The sequence below is a fragment of the Heloderma suspectum genome, chromosome 4, assembly GCF_057233095.1.
Source record: "Heloderma suspectum isolate Gila_16-S chromosome 4, 16-S_ref, whole genome shotgun sequence".
Taxonomy (NCBI): Eukaryota; Metazoa; Chordata; class Lepidosauria; order Squamata; family Helodermatidae; genus Heloderma; species Heloderma suspectum.
Genome location: NC_139461.1, coordinates 261,343,060 through 261,359,926, shown reverse-complemented (window position 1 = coordinate 261,359,926; position 16,867 = coordinate 261,343,060). Strand labels below are relative to the sequence as shown.

Genomic DNA, 16,867 nt, shown 5'->3' with positions numbered 1-16,867 from the left:
CCAGGGAATGATAAAAACAATTTATTTTGTTTTTGCTCTTCAAAAGAAAGAAAACAGCACTGATTACCTGATGGTGCACAGTATTAAGTTGGTTGTTGAAACTCATGGTAAGGTTTGTGCTTGTGTTCGGTGCGACATGTGTTGTGAATGGGCTCTTTATTTGATTAACTGTGTCATACATGTTAACTCTTCGCTTGCAAATCTCCATGTTCTGAAAGCAGGATTTCACACTGAAACAGAGTAACCATTAAAAGACACCTTAGCCAGAAATGTTAATCTGTTTGATGAATTGTCAAAAAGACATATTTGTCTCGCTGTGAATCAGCAGCTATCAAACCTTTTTAGGGTGCACATGCTATGCTTCTGCAATCTATTGTAACGTGGGCCCACATGACTGTGAGTGCCACAATCACAAGATTCAAGCAGCACTAAGTACCAGCTAATCCTAGATATATTTACGTAGCCACATGCTTCTAGTAAGTTGCAAATTTTTAAACTTGCTGACAATCATGCACTACCACCTCCTATTCCTTCCTCTCCTCTCTCCACCCCATATAAGGTTTCTCGGTCTATAAGAAATCAAAGACGGTGATATAAGGCTGGGATAGAAAGGAGAGTGAACAGTCACCATGACAATACTTTGTGAGCCCCTCTAAAGAGTGTTATACTAAAACCACTGTTGGGGAATTCCTTTGATTTCAGACACAATCGGGGGGGGGGCTGCAACTCCGACTCCCCCTTTCGAGGTCAGAGTGTGGTCTCCAACCTTGGAAGGGGGAATAAATACCCAATATGCTATGACCCCTCAGACAATGTCTAGGGGCCATAGGATTACTCCTTTCATCAATTTTGTTCTAACTGAATTTATTTTGTTCAAATGTGAACTTTTCATAGGAAAGCTTCTATATGCTTTTAAAATTTATTTATCCTAATAACTTTTAATAATGGACATTGTTTCATGCATCTGTGCCACAAACTCACTGGTTGCTGTGTGGGAAATCCAGAAGATGGTTCATTGTCACAAAAGGATGGTTCAAAGTCTTCAGCGGAGTAATTCTCTTATCTGCATCAATTGTCAACATTTTCTTCAACAAATCTATGTATTCTCTTCGGTCAGCCTTCTCTGCCAACATATCTGTTCCCTCCAAGTCTGTAGACATATTTACCTTGTGGGGGGGAAGTTAGAACTAGATCTTTCACTGTTGCAAAACCATTCACTTTATAGCAAAAAAAGTACTGGATGGAAAAAGTGGCTTTATTTTATGCTCTCTAAATGCAGATTTAATTCCACTTTAGCTTCAGAATCTCATCCCACCTCTTTTTTTCCTAATATATGGATGCTGCCATACTATTTCAGGAGCAAGAAAAGTCTAGTGAACTTAGGATGCAATCCTAAGTATGTTTACTCAGAAATAAGATGCACTGAGTTCAATGGCGCTTACTCCCAGGCAAAGTGTGCACAGGACCGCAGCCTTAATTCCCCAAAGGGGTAGAGTGGAGGGGGCCACATAACTAACTCCTACGGAAAGGGAGGGGATGTCAGGCTGGGCCCAGGAGGTTGTCAACTCCTCCTTGAGAGAGGAAGTGCTGCCAGCCACTTTAAAGGAGGCAGTTATCAGGCCACTCCTGAAAAAGCCTAATGTGGACCCAGAAGATGTTATCAGCTATACCCCGGTTGCTAATATCCCCTTCCTGGGCAAGGTGCTGGAGCGGGTGGTTCCTGGCCAATTCTGGGCACTCTTGAATGAAACTAATTATCTCGATCCATTTCAATCAGGCTTCAGGCCTGGTTTTGGAATGGAAACTGCCTTGGCCACCCTGTGGGATAACCTCTGCTGGGACAGAGGGAGTACAACTCTGTTGATTGTCTTGGACGTCTCAGCTTTCAATACCATCGACCACAGTATTCTTCTGGATAGGCTATCTGGTTTGGAGCTGGCGGCACTGCACTGCAGTGGTTCTAATCCTACTTGGTTGGCCAGTCCCAGAAGGCAGTGATAGGGGATTATTGCTCTGTCCCTTGGCAGTTACACCATGGGGTGCCACAGGATTCTATTTTATCCCTCATGCTGTTCAACATCTACATGAAATGCTGCGGGAGGTTATCCGGAGATATGGACTGAGGTGTCACCAATATGTGGGTGGCACCCAGCTCTATCTCCCCTTTTCATCAAAGCCAGGTGAGGCAGTTGGCATTCTGAACCAGTGCCTAGATGCAGTAATGGATTGGATGAGGGCCAATAAACTGAGTCTCAATCTGGACAAGACAGAGGTACTGTTAGTGGGTGGTTCATCTGCCCAGCTAAATGATGTTCAACCTGTTCTGGAGGAGTCTGCACTAAGGATCAGGTTCATTGTTTGGGGGTGCTCTTCGATCCAGCATTGTCACTAGAGGCAGAGTGGACTTGGTGGCACGGAGCACTTTTTATCAGCTTAGGCTGATATACCAACTATGCCCTTATCTGAACAGAGATAGCCTAGCTACATTTATTCATACTCTGATAACCTCTCATCTGAATTACTGCAATGTTTTATATGTGGGGATGGCCCGGAAACTTCAGCTGGTCCCAAATAGGGCAGCAAGATTGTTAACAGGAATTGTAAACGACATGGGGGCCAGGTTACCTGAAAGACTATCTCTTCCCATATACATCTGTCTGGACCCTAAGATCATCTTCAGCTGTCCTTCTCTGGGAACCCCCATCAAAGGGAGTGAGGTGGGTGGCCACTAAGAAGAGGGCCTTTTCTACTGTGGCACCCCAGTTGTGAAATGAACTTCCCAAAGAGGCTCACCCGGAGCCTACATTGTGCTCTTTTTGGCACCTACTTGTGCTCTTTTTTATTTTCCTAGGCATTTCAGTTTCTGTTTTAAATCTGGTACTTTCAAATCTTTGCACTGCTGCTAGCTTTTATTTGGTTATTATTTTTATTTTATACTGCAGTTTCAAACTTTTATATTGTATTTTATTGTGCTGTAGTTTATGGTTTTAATTGTTGTGAACCGCTCAGAGAGCTTCAACTATTGGGTAGTATAGAAATGTAATAAATAAAATAAAACAAAATAAAGCAAGGGTAAAATACTTCTGCTCTTGATTATTATGCTTGTACTTTATTATGTTCTGACAACTCACCTGCGCCATATCATCCAGACAGTTGAAAATGTATTTCCGAGCCTCCTTTGATTTTATTCCTGTCTCCAACTCATGTTCCTCTGGAGTCTATCAAATAAAATACAGGTTACAACCAACTCTAACAAGGTTTTAATATTTTTTGCAATAAAAGTAAAGCTAAGTCAACAAGCAATCAGCTGCTAACAAATGGAATGCCCTATAAAGCAGAAGTGATAGGCCATCATAACCTTGCTACCTAAGCTTGTGAAAATGAGTCAGTGCTATATTAATGTTCTCAAGGACAAATACAAACGAACTGAGAAAATTATCAAGTATTTCACAAGGCAAGCCTAATACAAACTTCAGATGGTTTCTGAAGAGTTCAGATCCTGAAAGCATGTTTTAAATCACTAGAATGGCTTTACAAGGGCAGAAGTAACTGGCAAATACAAAAGGCACTTTCAGAGAGTAATACACACACACACACACACACACACACACACACAGAGAGAGTGCACCAAAAAAAGGTTTTAGCTGACTCTTTTCCTCAAAACTAATTTTGATGCCTTAAATTTTCTAAAATACTGTTACCGTTCATTCGTTTTGTAGGTGGCACAAATGTAATTCTTTCAGCCTTCTATTGATATAACTATTGTAAACTCCCAAATGAGTTAGTTTCCAAAAACTCTCAGTTAAACAAATACTAGCAAACTATGGTATTTTTTAAAGTCCAGTTCAGTCCCCCTTTTGACCCCCATCAGCACCAAGAGTTGAAGGAGCTCTATTTATTGGGCCTGATTCACTGGATATATCCAGAGAAGAAGCACATTTATCAGAACAATAATAGAACTGTATGATAGAGGAGGGGGAATAAACCTGGCCCTCTTATCCTATTCCTTCCTACCCCTCCCACAAGAGCTTCCTGTTCCACAGTGGCTTGTTTAAACTGTGATGCATGCTGGGTGCCATTTCCCTAATTACCCGCCCAGGTGCAGCTTCTCGTGTCATCTGAACCCAGGCAGCATGTCATATTGTTGGGTTCAGATGACATGACAAACTGCGCCCAGGCTGGTAATTAGGCAAATGGCGTCTGGCACACACTGGCATGCACCATGGCTTAAACAAGCCACCATGGCTTGTTTAAGCCATGGTGATCATGCAAACAGGGGGACTGTTTAGGCCTCTTTCACTTATTTAAGGGGATTACAAATAGCACACACTCAAGTAAATGTTTTTTGTAAATTCTTAAAGGTCAGAAATTTTTATATTCCTGATCCTCAGCTGCTGATACATCCCTTCATAAGGTGCTATCTTGTGTTGGATTCAACACTCAGGTACTATTGTTAGGCAGTTACCTCTACTAATTTCAAAATAAAAATGGAAGAACTGACACCATCAAATTGACAATCAAGACATGTAACAATCAAGACATGTAACAACTGGAATTTCCCCCCCTCCCCTAAGTAAGCTGTGAGTGCTACTCTCAAACAACAAATTGAATTTCTAAAGAAAAAGAGAAACCTTTAGCCTCCACAGTGGGTATCCCAAGTTTGGGTCTCTGTTAAAAAACCTGCTTGTTTTCGTTCCTGCACTCAGAAGATACTCTGCTGGAAGTCCTTGAGTTTGTGAAATGTAACGAATCTGTAACAGGAAAAAAAAAGATACATATGATGAGGCCAGCAGCTGCATTGATAGTTAAATGTACTTCAAGAAGAAGGAAAGAAAGGGAGGAAAGATTGTTTTTAAATAGCCTCAGGCAATATTCACAGAATAGATTTCTGTGTTGAAGCAAAGTAGTTTCCTTTACAAATCTAGGCACCTTGTTGTTAAATATAATTTTTCTGCAGTGATTGTTCCAAATGCATCTCAATTGGAAGCGTATAGATCACACATTTACTTGTCAAATTCCCAGTTTATTAAAATGCTACACAAATTAGACCTGAGCCAAAACAAGGGGATGGTTTTCATGAATATTTTCATGCCCTTTAAAAAACAATCTGTGATTTTTCTGGGGAGTTCAAAAAGGCGTGAAAAGTGTTTACAGGACATCATTGACAGGGCAACTAGGTCAATGCTCCATGTTTTGTCATGATGTGCTGAAATCATTGCAACACAGTATACTTCATACATATTCATGATGTTGTCTACGGATAGAGATGCTGAATTATTCAGCTCCAACCATATTTTGGTTCAGATTCCCAGTTTCTGGTTAAGTTAAACTAATTTCTGGCCTGGACCCAGGATATCAAAGATGCAATAAACACCATAATCTATCAAAACGCTTCAGGCATATGTAGTGGGGCCAAGCACTTCCAAAGACATTCATTCCAATTATAATGAATAAAACATAAAAATGGCAAAACATTTTCCCATCACCACTTAGTCTCTTAAAATGTCCTAGCACTTCGGTCTTTTAAAGATTTGGTTGTCCCGCAACAACAACACCCAAAGCAACTATGGGCTCTAGAAAATCCTATATGCTAGCCACTAGAATAGAGATGGGCAACTTGTAGGCCTCCAGAGATTTTCACCTACCACTCTCATCAGCCTTAGCCAGCATAGCCAATGGTGAGGGATGATGAGAATTGTAAGCCAAAACATCTGGAGGGCCTGAAACACGAGTTTCAGAACTACCCATGTTTAATTATGTATAAAGGAAACTATCTTGCTGTTCCTCAGTTCTTTTCTGTCTCAGTTGTAATAGTTCTATACTTTTCCTCTTGAAAAGTTAACAGTGCTGAGAATACATAAATTCAGCATATGTAAGTGCTGCAAAACATTAATTTTAAGGCTACTTCACAAATGACATTTAACCAACAAGGGTGTTTGTGGGTGTAAGGAGGGAAATGTGTATATAGTGTCTGTACACTTGTCAGGAAAGATGACTGGCAGCAATTCCCAACATAAAAAAACCCAAAACCTTGTGAAAAAGGCCATATGCACAAACCTCACTCATGACACTATACATGTGTTACATATTTTCCCCCTACATCAATATGGATAAAGTGTATGTGAATCAGCCTTCAGACCAACCTTTGAAAAGCAGCTGTATATAAAGGAAAATGTTTTAGAGAAGTTGAATATTTGCAGCTCAAAAAAATAAGGAACAGAGATACACATGAAAGCATGGTATTATGGGTTGTATCCAATGTTAGTCCAACTAACAGAAATAAATGGGACTTAAGTTAGATTATTGAATACAACTAACATTGAATACGCCCCTATGTATGAATGTGTCTAACAATGGCTGATTAAGGGTACAATCCTAAGCATTTTTAGACAGAAAAAAGTCCTACAACTCCCAGCAATTCCCAGTCAGCCATTTCTCTGTCTAAAGATGCATTAGATTGCGCCCGAAGGCTGTAACCGTATATGCACTGGCCCGAGAGTAAGTCCCATTGAATTCAATGGGGCTTACATCTGAGTAGATCTACACAGGACTGCACTGAACTTCTGTCTCTTGGTCATGCTGAATTCCTGTTGTGTACAAAAATTGAGCATGGTTGAGGGCTTGTCATGAGGAGCTCTCACTGGGCTTGTCACACCAAGAGGGACATGACATTGCCCCCCTCCCCAGAACTGTTTCTTTGAGCAACTGCAACTGCCTGAAAGTGTGCATATGGTCATCTCAAGTGGAGACAGCTAGCAGCAGCACTAATTCAGGCCACAAACAGCGATAGAGGATAACCATGTCCCACACTCCTTCAGCTCAGAGTTGTGCTGCTAACAGCTTTCTGCTTGAAGTAGGGGTGTGCTGCACCAGGGCTGGGAGAGGGGGATACACCTGTCAGCATTTAAAAACACTTGCTTTATTGGTCAATATTTATTGGTCTATATTTATCAATCCAGATTTATCAGTCTGAGAACACTAGGACAATTGATTAAATCCAATCTGGTGTTCTCCAGAGCAATTGTCCTGTGCTCGTTAATTAGACAGTCCATATTTAACTCAACTGCAATTGCAATGCAGTGCAATTCTAACAGTATATACTCTGAAAAAAAATCCTACTGACTTCAATGGCACTTATTCCTTAGTCAGGCTGCTCAGAACTGTGAGCTTAAATACCACAAAATCAGCTCAGAGCACCTTTGTGATAAGAGGAGTACAGCTAAATTGGGACATACTTTATGAAGAGCTAAAGCTGGAGTGGGGAACTTTTTTTGGTCTGGGGGCTGGATTGCCCCCCCCCAGCCAATCCAGCAGCCAGATGATGACCCAGCCCAAAGCCCCTCCTCTCCACTGATGTCATCCATCCCCACCCTGCCCCATTTTACTTTTCTCCGTACAGCGAGAGACACAGAACTCTGTGCCTCTCTCTGCAGAGAAAAAGGGACTTGGCCAGCACTTGGAGAAGCAGCTCCTTTAGGTGCTGGCTAAGTTGGGTGCCTCTTTTGGATCCTGATTTGGGATGCCCTGCATCAGTGATCAGAGATAACAGTGTGCATTCCTCTCCCCCAGCAGTGCTGCACAAAGAGGAATCCCCACAGAGAGGAGATGGTGCCCGGGGGGGGGGGGGGCACTTTGGGAAGAAGACCTCCAACTGGTCAGATGAGAAACCTCCATAGGCCAAAGGCTCCCCATGCCTGTGTTGAAGTGATCTTAAAATCAGACTGAAATATGGATTCCGTTTTTAGTGAAAATTGTGCAAACACCAGCACACACTTACCTGATCATATTCTGAAGCTCCTGGGTAGAGAGGCCAACCAAGAAACAGCTCAGCTATCACACAGCCCAGTGACCACATATCAATAGCTTCACAAAATGGCAAACCCAGGATGATTTCAGGGGCTCTGCAAAACATGCAGTTCCACTTGTTTAGTATTCAGTGAGTCTGCAGTCAGAACATACTAACCATTTCACAAGTACCACTGGCTTGAGCACAAAGTAAAAGATTGTAGATGATCAAATTTACAGCCTTGTGTTTTCTATAGTAAATCAGCATTTCTTCCAAAGAAAAATGAGTAAAACTCATAGCAAAAGCAACTGGTGCTGGTATTAACATTCAAAGCCCTAAGCAGCTTGGGGCCAGATTATCTGAAGGATCGGCTCCTCCCATATGTACCTGCCCTGACCCTAAGATCATCTTCAGGAGTGCTTCTGCCAGAGCCCCTACCAAAGGAAGTGAGGAGGATTGCTACCTGAAAGACGGCCTTTTCTGCTGTGCACCTTGGCTGTGGAATGAGCTCCCTAGAGAAGTTTGCCTGGCACCTACGCCGTGCTCTTTCTGGCACCAGGTGAAGACCTTTTTATTTTCCCACATTTTAGCATTCTAGTCTTTTAACTCTGCTGTTCTGAATCTGTATTTTAAATCTCTGCATTGCTGCTAGGTTTTATTCTGGTTATACTTTTATACTGCAGTTTTAAGCATTCATGTTTTATACTGGCTCCACAAAAAGCTTAGAGATGACCTGGAAACAAAAAAGGACACATATAGGAAGTGGAAAGAAGGCCAAGCAACAAAGGAAGAGTACAGGCAGGTAGCACAGAATTGCAGGGATGGTGTCAGGAAGGCTAAAGCTGAGAATGAGCTGAGGTTAGCGAGGGATGCTAAAAGCAACAAAAAGGCTTTCTTCAGCTACATAGTAAAAGACAGAGGAAAGAAATGGTTGTTCAGCTATTAAATAAGGATGGCAAAATAAGAGATGACAAAGAAAAGGCAGAAGTGCTCAATTCCTACTTTGGCTCAGTCTTCTCCCAAAAGAGGGTCTATGGCCCCCTGGCAAAGGCGAAGTACAGGCTGAAGGGGGAGAATTGCAGCTTGAGATCGATAGGCATATGGTCAAGGAACACCTAATTACTTTTAATGAGTTCAAATCTCCAGGGCCAGATGAACTGCATCCTAGAGTAATAAAGGAACTGGCAGAAGAACTCTCAGAACCGCTGTCTATTATCTTTGAGAAATCATGGAGAACGAGGGAAGTGCCAGATGACTGGAGGAGGGCTAATGTTGTCCCTGTCTTCAAAAAGGGCAAAAAGGAGGAACCTGGGAACTACAGACCAGTCAGTCTGACATCAATCCCTGGGGAAATTCTGGAGCAGATGATAAAGCAATCCCTCTGTAAGCACCTTGAGAACAATGCAGTGATGACTCAAAGCCAACATAGATTTGTCAAGGACAAATCCTGCCAGATGAATCTGATCTCATTTTTTTGATCAAGTAACCTCCCTTGTGGACTGTGGTAATGCTGTGGACATAATATACCTTGACTTCTGCAAAGGTTTTGACAAAGTGCCCCATGATATCCTGATGAGCAAACTAGCTCAAGGTGGGCTAGGTGAAAAAATGAGCCGGTGGATCCACAGTTGGCTACAGAATCAGATTCAAAGAGTGCTTATCAATGGGATCTTCTCAAACTGGGGAGAAGTAACAAGCGGGGTACCACAGGGCTCAGTCCTGGGCCCAGTGCTCTTCAACATTTGTATTAATGACTTGGAGGAGGTGGTGCAGAGAATGATGATCAAATTTGCAGATGACACAAAACTGGGCGGGATAGCTAATACTTTGGAAGACAGAAACAAAATTCAAAGTGATCTGGATAGACTGGAGCGCTGGGCAGAAAACAGAATGAAATTTAATAGGGATAAATGCCAAGTTCTGCACCTAGGAAAAAGAAACCAAATGCACAGTTCCGAGATGGGGGATATGTGGCTCAACAACACTACAAGCAAGGAGGATCTTGGAATTGTTGTCGATCACAAGCTGAAAATGAGCCAACAATGTGATGTGGCTGCAAAAAAGGCAAATGCTATTTTGGGCTGCATTAATAGAAGCACAGCTTTCAAATCCTGGGAAGTACTAGTTCCCGTCTACTCAGCACTGGTTAGGCCTCATCTGGAGTACTGTGTCCAGTTCTGGGCACCACATTTTAAGAAGGATGCAGACAAACTGGAGAGGGTTCAGAGGAGGGCAACAAAGATGATCAGGGGACTGGAAACAAAGCCTTATAAAGAGAGACTGAAAGAACTGGGCATGTTTAGCCTTGAGAAGAGAAGACTGAGGGGAGATATGATAGCACTCTTCAAGTACTTGAAAGGTTGTCACAGAGAGGAAGGCCAGAATCCCTTCTCGATCATCCCAGAATGCAGGACACGGAATAATGGGCTCAAGTTAAAGGAAGCCAGATTCCGGTTGAACATCAGGAGAAACTTCCTGACTGTAGAGCAATACGACAATGGAACCAATTACCTAGGGAGGTAGTGAGCTCTCCCACACTGAAGGCATTCAAGATGAGGCTGGACAGCCATTTGTCAGGGATGCTCTGGCTTGGATTCCTGCACTGAGCAGGGGGTTGGACTCGATGGCTTTGTAGGCCCCTTCCAACTCTACTATTCTTTGATTCTATGATTGTTTTATGCTGTACCTTTTGATTTTAATTCTTGAGAACCACCCAGGGAGCTTCAGCTATTGGGCGGTTAAGGAATGGAATGGAATGGAATGGAATGGAATGGATGGATGAATGAATGAATGAATGAACTAACTAACAGTCTTGTGGTCTTTAAAACATTGTGGCACCCCTGATAATGTGTGCCATCTGATAAAGAGGGCTTTGGCCAACAAATGTTTATGCCATAACAAGCCTTTAAGGTACCTCAGGGCTCTTTGTTGTTTTTGCAGCAATACACTTACATTACTATCCCTGTGGAGTTTGTCAAAACTGATACCATTATCCCAAAGTTTCTGAATCTTCTTTATTCAGACGGGAACAGTAATGCACATACTAGCTTCCGTAACACTGGTACAGTGCAGTCTTCCTTTCAAAGGGTTCACTTAGTGTGGCCTGACAAGACATACAGTTCAAACCTAAGCCTACCTCCGAGATATGTCCTATTATGTTCTATGGGGTTTTCTTCCAGGCCAGTGGGCATATGATCACAGCCTTTCAGTACCATTAGCTTTTGGTTGCAAACTAAAACACTCTTACTTGGGAGTAAGTTCTACTGGATTCAGTGGGAATTGCTTCTCAGCAACCAGGTACTAGATTGGGCTTGTTACTGCTTTAAAAGTGTCATAGCAAGAGAATGTCCTGACCAGTTTGGCATGCAATTCATTAAAATAGTTGATCTCATATAGCCTGTTCAATGCTTATGGCAATAGCTTGGCCTGGCTGAGAATTGGCCACTTGAAAGCAAATCCACTGTCTACTGTATTATTAATCACTAGCAAGACTGTCCACCAAATGGAAGGAACATTTATAGAATTGTGGTCATAAATATATATTGTAGTTGAGCATCAGAAACAACCTCTTCGTCCAACTCCATATTTCTTTCCGGAGTTTCTTTGCTCAGTCCCAACGGATCGTAATCGCTGCCTGCTGCCTCATTTGTACTCTTATCTTAGCTGCCTCCTTCCCCTCTTTTGAGACCTATTTAGGTGTACCCCAGCAAATTCTCCAACTCTTGGATAATACAATCCTCAGTTCTTGCACTGTCACTCAGTTGCTTTTCAGACAGTGCCTATGCTAGATTTAGTTCATCTCTGCATGCCCAGAGATCTGCATTAGTTCATCCCTGCATTTTTTCCTCAACCCTTCGTTCCAGACATGGCAGACTTCCCCCATTTTCTTAAAAGGAGATATGCTAGTTGCTAGGCATACAAATGGGTCTAAGATTAAGGTGAGAAGTATAATAGCTGCTGACATCCCAAAGGTACTTATGTCCCCATTAAGCAGGGGAAAGGAGGGCCTCTTCCTCATGCTGTTTTTAGGACAAAGAAAGATGCATTGGTGAAAGATTGTAGGTTCCCCATATACAGTTTATTACTGACCTTTTAGATCAGGAGTAGCCAACCCAGTGTCCTACATGTTTTGAACTACAATTCTGATAATCCAACCATTGGCCATGCTGGCTAAAGCTGATGGGAGTTGTACTCCAAACATGCTGAAGAGCACCAGACTGCCTCCCCCTGTTTTAGACTATACCTCTTCTGCCAAAACCAACAGACTGGTACAAGAAGAAACGAACAGACAGAACTGAAGTAGTGGGTGAATTACATGACATTTCTAGAATATTTTGCACAGGAAACGTGATATAATTGGTCTGTCTCACAATGTTATGGTGTATATTACTACTGGGTTATATCCAATGTTAGTCTAACCTAAGTCCCATTCATTTCAATGGATCTACTCTAAGTAGGACAAACCTTGGATACAGCCCATTATTTTCCTTTGAGAGATGTGCAACCAAAACTTGAGAACCAGTGATTTTCCTAAAGCCTCTCAGTAAGTTATATGCAGAGGAAGGATTTGAACCAATGCCCAAACACAATATCTACTGAACTACACTGCCTCTCAAACGTGGCACAGGTATTTTATCACCATATCACTGGAGTGAAGTATTATGCCCTCAATAACAAAACAAACACAAAACACTGTAGGTTTAACAGTCTTGCAAAATGTCCTATAACAATGTGTGTTTTCCCAGCAAACACATAAAGATGACTAACAAAATAACCATGAATAATTTGATGATACAATGCCAACCCAACAGCAGAAAGGAGAGCAGTAGCCATCAATCCACTGGAGTCTGAGCCATCATACTATGTAGGATGACATTAAATTCCTCTATTTACCTTAAATAATTATTGCTCATGTAACCAGCTGCATTTTATTATTTCCATAGGCCTAAAGAAGGAATAAAATATTTTCACGTGAAAGTGATTTGTAAAGCCAAGAGATAACAAGCAGGGAAGAAAGGAAACCTCTTCTGTTTGCATTGGGGTTCGGGGGTTTCATCACAGAGGGAATGGAACCACAGAATTGCCTGGTGTTCTGCAAGACTGCTTTAGAGGATTTTACATATGAAACATTGCCATTTCCTGTCCAAAAAGACCTAGCAGGCAGAACTTTTCTTATCAGAAATTAAGATATTAAACCTGAAATTAGAGAGATAACTTTCTTCTAGTTAAGGGCTGGGAATGAGATCTTATGCAGCAGGGGTGGGCAACTCGCAGTCCTCCAAATGTTTTGGCCTACAACTCCCATGATACGTCACCACTGACTGTGCTGGCTAGAGCTGATGGGAGTTGTAGGCCAAACATCTGGAGGGCCTTAAGTATCCCCCCGCCCCATGCCAGGAAGAACTTTTCACATTGGTTGAGCTTAGTAGTTTTTCTAGGCAAAACTATTCTCACTAGCTCCACTCAAACCTCTCACTAAACTTTACCTCTCCACTTCCCACCCCCTCCATAGTGTGACCACGAGGAGGAGTTTCAATCTGGATCCAACCCATCGTTCATATATGTAGAACTTAAATGCACTAATGTGAGTGCCATGAAGTGTTTCAGAAACTTAGGATGAATCAGGACTAATTACTTCTGCAAGAAACAGAAGCACAATATGAACTAATTAGTGATGGAATACTTGTTAACTCCTGTGCCAAAAGGGTATATGTAAATACACCCTACCACAACACAAAGCTAGCCTTTATTAATAATGTCTATCCTTCTTAACTGTAATCCCAGTGTGGGAAACAATGCTGCCTACTACCTTCTTCAAGCATGTTAGCAAATCCTAATACAAATACTTAGTCCGTTCTATATATATACACACACACGCTAAAAATGAGGTTCTGGTAAACTAGAATGAATCCTGTTTTGGAGAAGGAATATGTATAATATAATGTCACAATCATGTGCTCTCTTCAACTCTTCCAAAACTCCTATAGGTTTTTCAACACTGCAGAGGCTTGAAGCGTATGGCAAGTCAAGTAGATTGCAAATGCTACATAGAGACATGTTATTCAGTCTGCTCCCTGTCAATGAGGGACAGGAGCAGTGACATCAATTTAGTACCACTTTCCTTAACAAACTGGCTTTTTATAGAGCAAAATCCTTGGCAAAGCTGCTCTCACACCAAGTATGTGGCACTTGGACTTCCAATAGGCACAAATCTACACCACAAGATATGCAACATATCAAGAAGGTTACAGAACAGAAAGCACCAACTCAGTGACGTAAGTGAAGCAGCCTTTTACCAGAACTACATGGCTTAGCCAGATTCTTCTCAGTCATTCTGAGCCATTTGCTTGTGGTATGTAGTGAGCAGAATTACAGGGACTAATCTTGGTCAGGAAAAATGGAACTGGGCATAATGATGCAGTAGTCCCTTCAATCTCTAATCTTCGGTTACTTCTAAAATGTCAGCTTTGCAGCCTGTTTTCATCTGGGCTTTTTCTTTTTTCTTCTTTTTTACAACTAGAGTCTGAGACTGACTGGCACTTCAGATTTGCATAGCAGTTTAATGACCATATCTCAGGCTTCTTCAAATGAAGAATGTCTGCAGCAGAAACTCTGATATGAAGCATTCAAAGGAACCAATTCAGGCTATGTTCAGAGCCACATGACGCACATGAACTTAAAATTCTGAAGTCATTGTTTTATTTAACCTTCCACAAAATAAGATTCAGAGTTAGCAATGACAGAGTTGCAGAAGTCAAGCAGCCACCCTGCATCTTCTCCCAAGACAATGCACAAGAACTATGTGTCCTCCCTGCCAACTGTTTATGACAATTCTGACACCATTAACACTGCTTAGATCTTCCAGAGTACAGAATTCCAAAATACATATTAATGTAACACCTTTATTAGGCCAACCAAAAGAATACAGGAGTTTCTTACATTAATACATAAGAGTGGCACTCTCCCCTTGAGAAGCTGAAGCTTGGGTTCTTTAAAACACAGTACAAGTTCCCACTGTGTATTTATGACACAATGTAACTGGGTCACAGATACAATACATTGTGGAAGGTTACTGGTTAAATACCTCCCCATGGCAAACACGTCTATGAAGTCTTATTAATCACTTCTATATGTCCATATTCATTTTCTGCCATTTACTTTAGGCCTATTTATTTATGATAGTTATATATCGCTAAATGTAATAAAATCCCTAAGCAGTTTACATATAATTAAATCATATTTAAAATACAGTATTAAAAACAATTCCAATTACAATAAGAGAAATACAAAGAGCAGTTAGGATGGAGCAGCATGATTAATTTAATTACAAGCCGGGAAAAGCCTGGGTGAACAAGTGCATTTCCAGGAAACGTTTGAAAGTTGCCACACTTTCTACGTCCTGAACCACACAGCGGAGGGTTTTCCAGAGGGTGGGCGCTGCTAATGAGAAGGTCCACCGTCGAGGTATTGTGTGGAGACATTCCATTAATTTTGGAATGACTGGCAAGATCTCTGACATCTAAAGGTTGGCTGGGTATATATAAGGGGAGGCAGTCTGCTAGATATCCTGGTCCCAAGTTGTTTAGGGCTCTGTATGACAACATAACCTTGAACATGAATCAGAAGCTAATAGGCAGCTAGTGCAGTTCTTTTAACACAGATGTTATGTGAGCATGGCTGGGTGTCCCAGTAAGCACCCTAGCTGCTATATTTTGCACTAGCTGAAGCTTCTGAACAAGGCACAAGGGCAGCCCCACATCGAGCACATTACAGTAGTCTCATGAGGTTACCAGTGCATGGATCACCATAGCCAGGATATCCCTATCCAGGAACAGGCATAGTTGGTGTACCAATGGTAATGAGCACTCCAGGCCACTGAGGTCACCTGGGCCTTCAGTGACAAAGATGGATACTGGAACACCCCCAAACTACATACCTGCTCCTTCAGAGGGAATGCAACCCCATCCAGAACAGGCAAACAATGCAATTCCCAAACTTGGGAACTGCCAACTCATAGGACCTCTATCTATGGATTCAGCTTCCGTTAATTAGCCCTCATCCAATCCAATTTTGTAGACCTCTATCATGTCTCCCCTTACTCTCCTTTTTTCCAAGCTAAACAATCCCAGCTGTCATAACCTTCTCTCACAGTGGAGATGCTCCAGCCCCTTGATCATTTTAATTACCCTTTTCTGCACTTTTTCCAGCTCTACAATGTATTTTTTAGGTGTGGTGACCAGAACTGGACGCAGTATTCCAAGTGTGGTCGCACCATAGATTTGTATGATATTGGCAGTTTTATTCTCAGTCCCTTTTCTAATTATGCCTATCATGGAGTTTGCTTTTTTTACAGCAGCCGCACACCGGGTTGACACTTTCATCAAGCTGTCCACTACAACACTAAGATCTCTTTCTTGGTCAGTCACCGCTAGTTCAGATCGAAGTTGGGATTTTTTGCCCCAATGTGCATCACTTTACACTTGCTTACATTGAACCGCATTTGCCATTTAGATGCCCATTCTCCCAGTTTGGAGAGATCCTTTTGGAGCTCTTCACAATTCCTTTTTTGTTTTACCCACTCTAAATCATTTGGCATCATCTGGTGTTTGTGACATGACGATAGTTAGCATAGACCTTTGGAACCAGGGATAATTTTTTCAGTACTAGTTGCACCACTGCTTCCTTCAAGGCAGTAGGGACTACACAATTATGCAGTGATGCATTCAGCATTCTCTGATCTATCAGGTCCCTCCCTCACGGCTAGCCTGAATAAGCCACGAAGGGCAGGCGTTGAGAGAACATGTGATGGGTCATAAAGATGCATGCACCTTGTCCACAACTTCAGGCTCCAAAAACTGAAACTGATCCCACAAAACAGGGTAAGACAATGCACTGTAATTAAGCAAGGTCATCTTTGACCCTTTCCTTAGTGTAACTTGTCTTGGGTGCTAGTCACACAAAAACGTTAGAGAGGAAGGAGGACCTAAAGTCAGAAGGTTCTGACCTAAAGACCAAAGGCAGCGAAATTTCCCACAGAAGCCCTAAGGGGAAATGGGCACGAGGGAGCTTTCACCTAGGCAT

General features: G+C 42.0%; 1 protein-coding gene across 6 annotated transcripts in view; it reads right to left on the bottom strand.

Annotated features, from left to right (window-relative positions):
* The window catches only part of HIPK1 (homeodomain interacting protein kinase 1), a 54,104-nt gene that overhangs the window by 19,404 nt on the left and 17,833 nt on the right, over window positions 1-16,867 (bottom strand). For all 6 annotated transcript variants that reach the window (XM_084853504.1, XM_084853506.1, XM_084853507.1 and 3 more), the window contains exons 3-7: window positions 7,778-7,901; window positions 4,632-4,751; window positions 3,132-3,218; window positions 982-1,166; window positions 68-230 (exon numbers count right to left, since the gene is read on the bottom strand). In XM_084853504.1, the coding sequence (XP_084709630.1) occupies window positions 68-230; window positions 982-1,166; window positions 3,132-3,218; window positions 4,632-4,751; window positions 7,778-7,901 (679 nt within the window). The remainder of the gene's footprint in view (window positions 1-67; window positions 231-981; window positions 1,167-3,131; window positions 3,219-4,631; window positions 4,752-7,777; window positions 7,902-16,867) is intronic.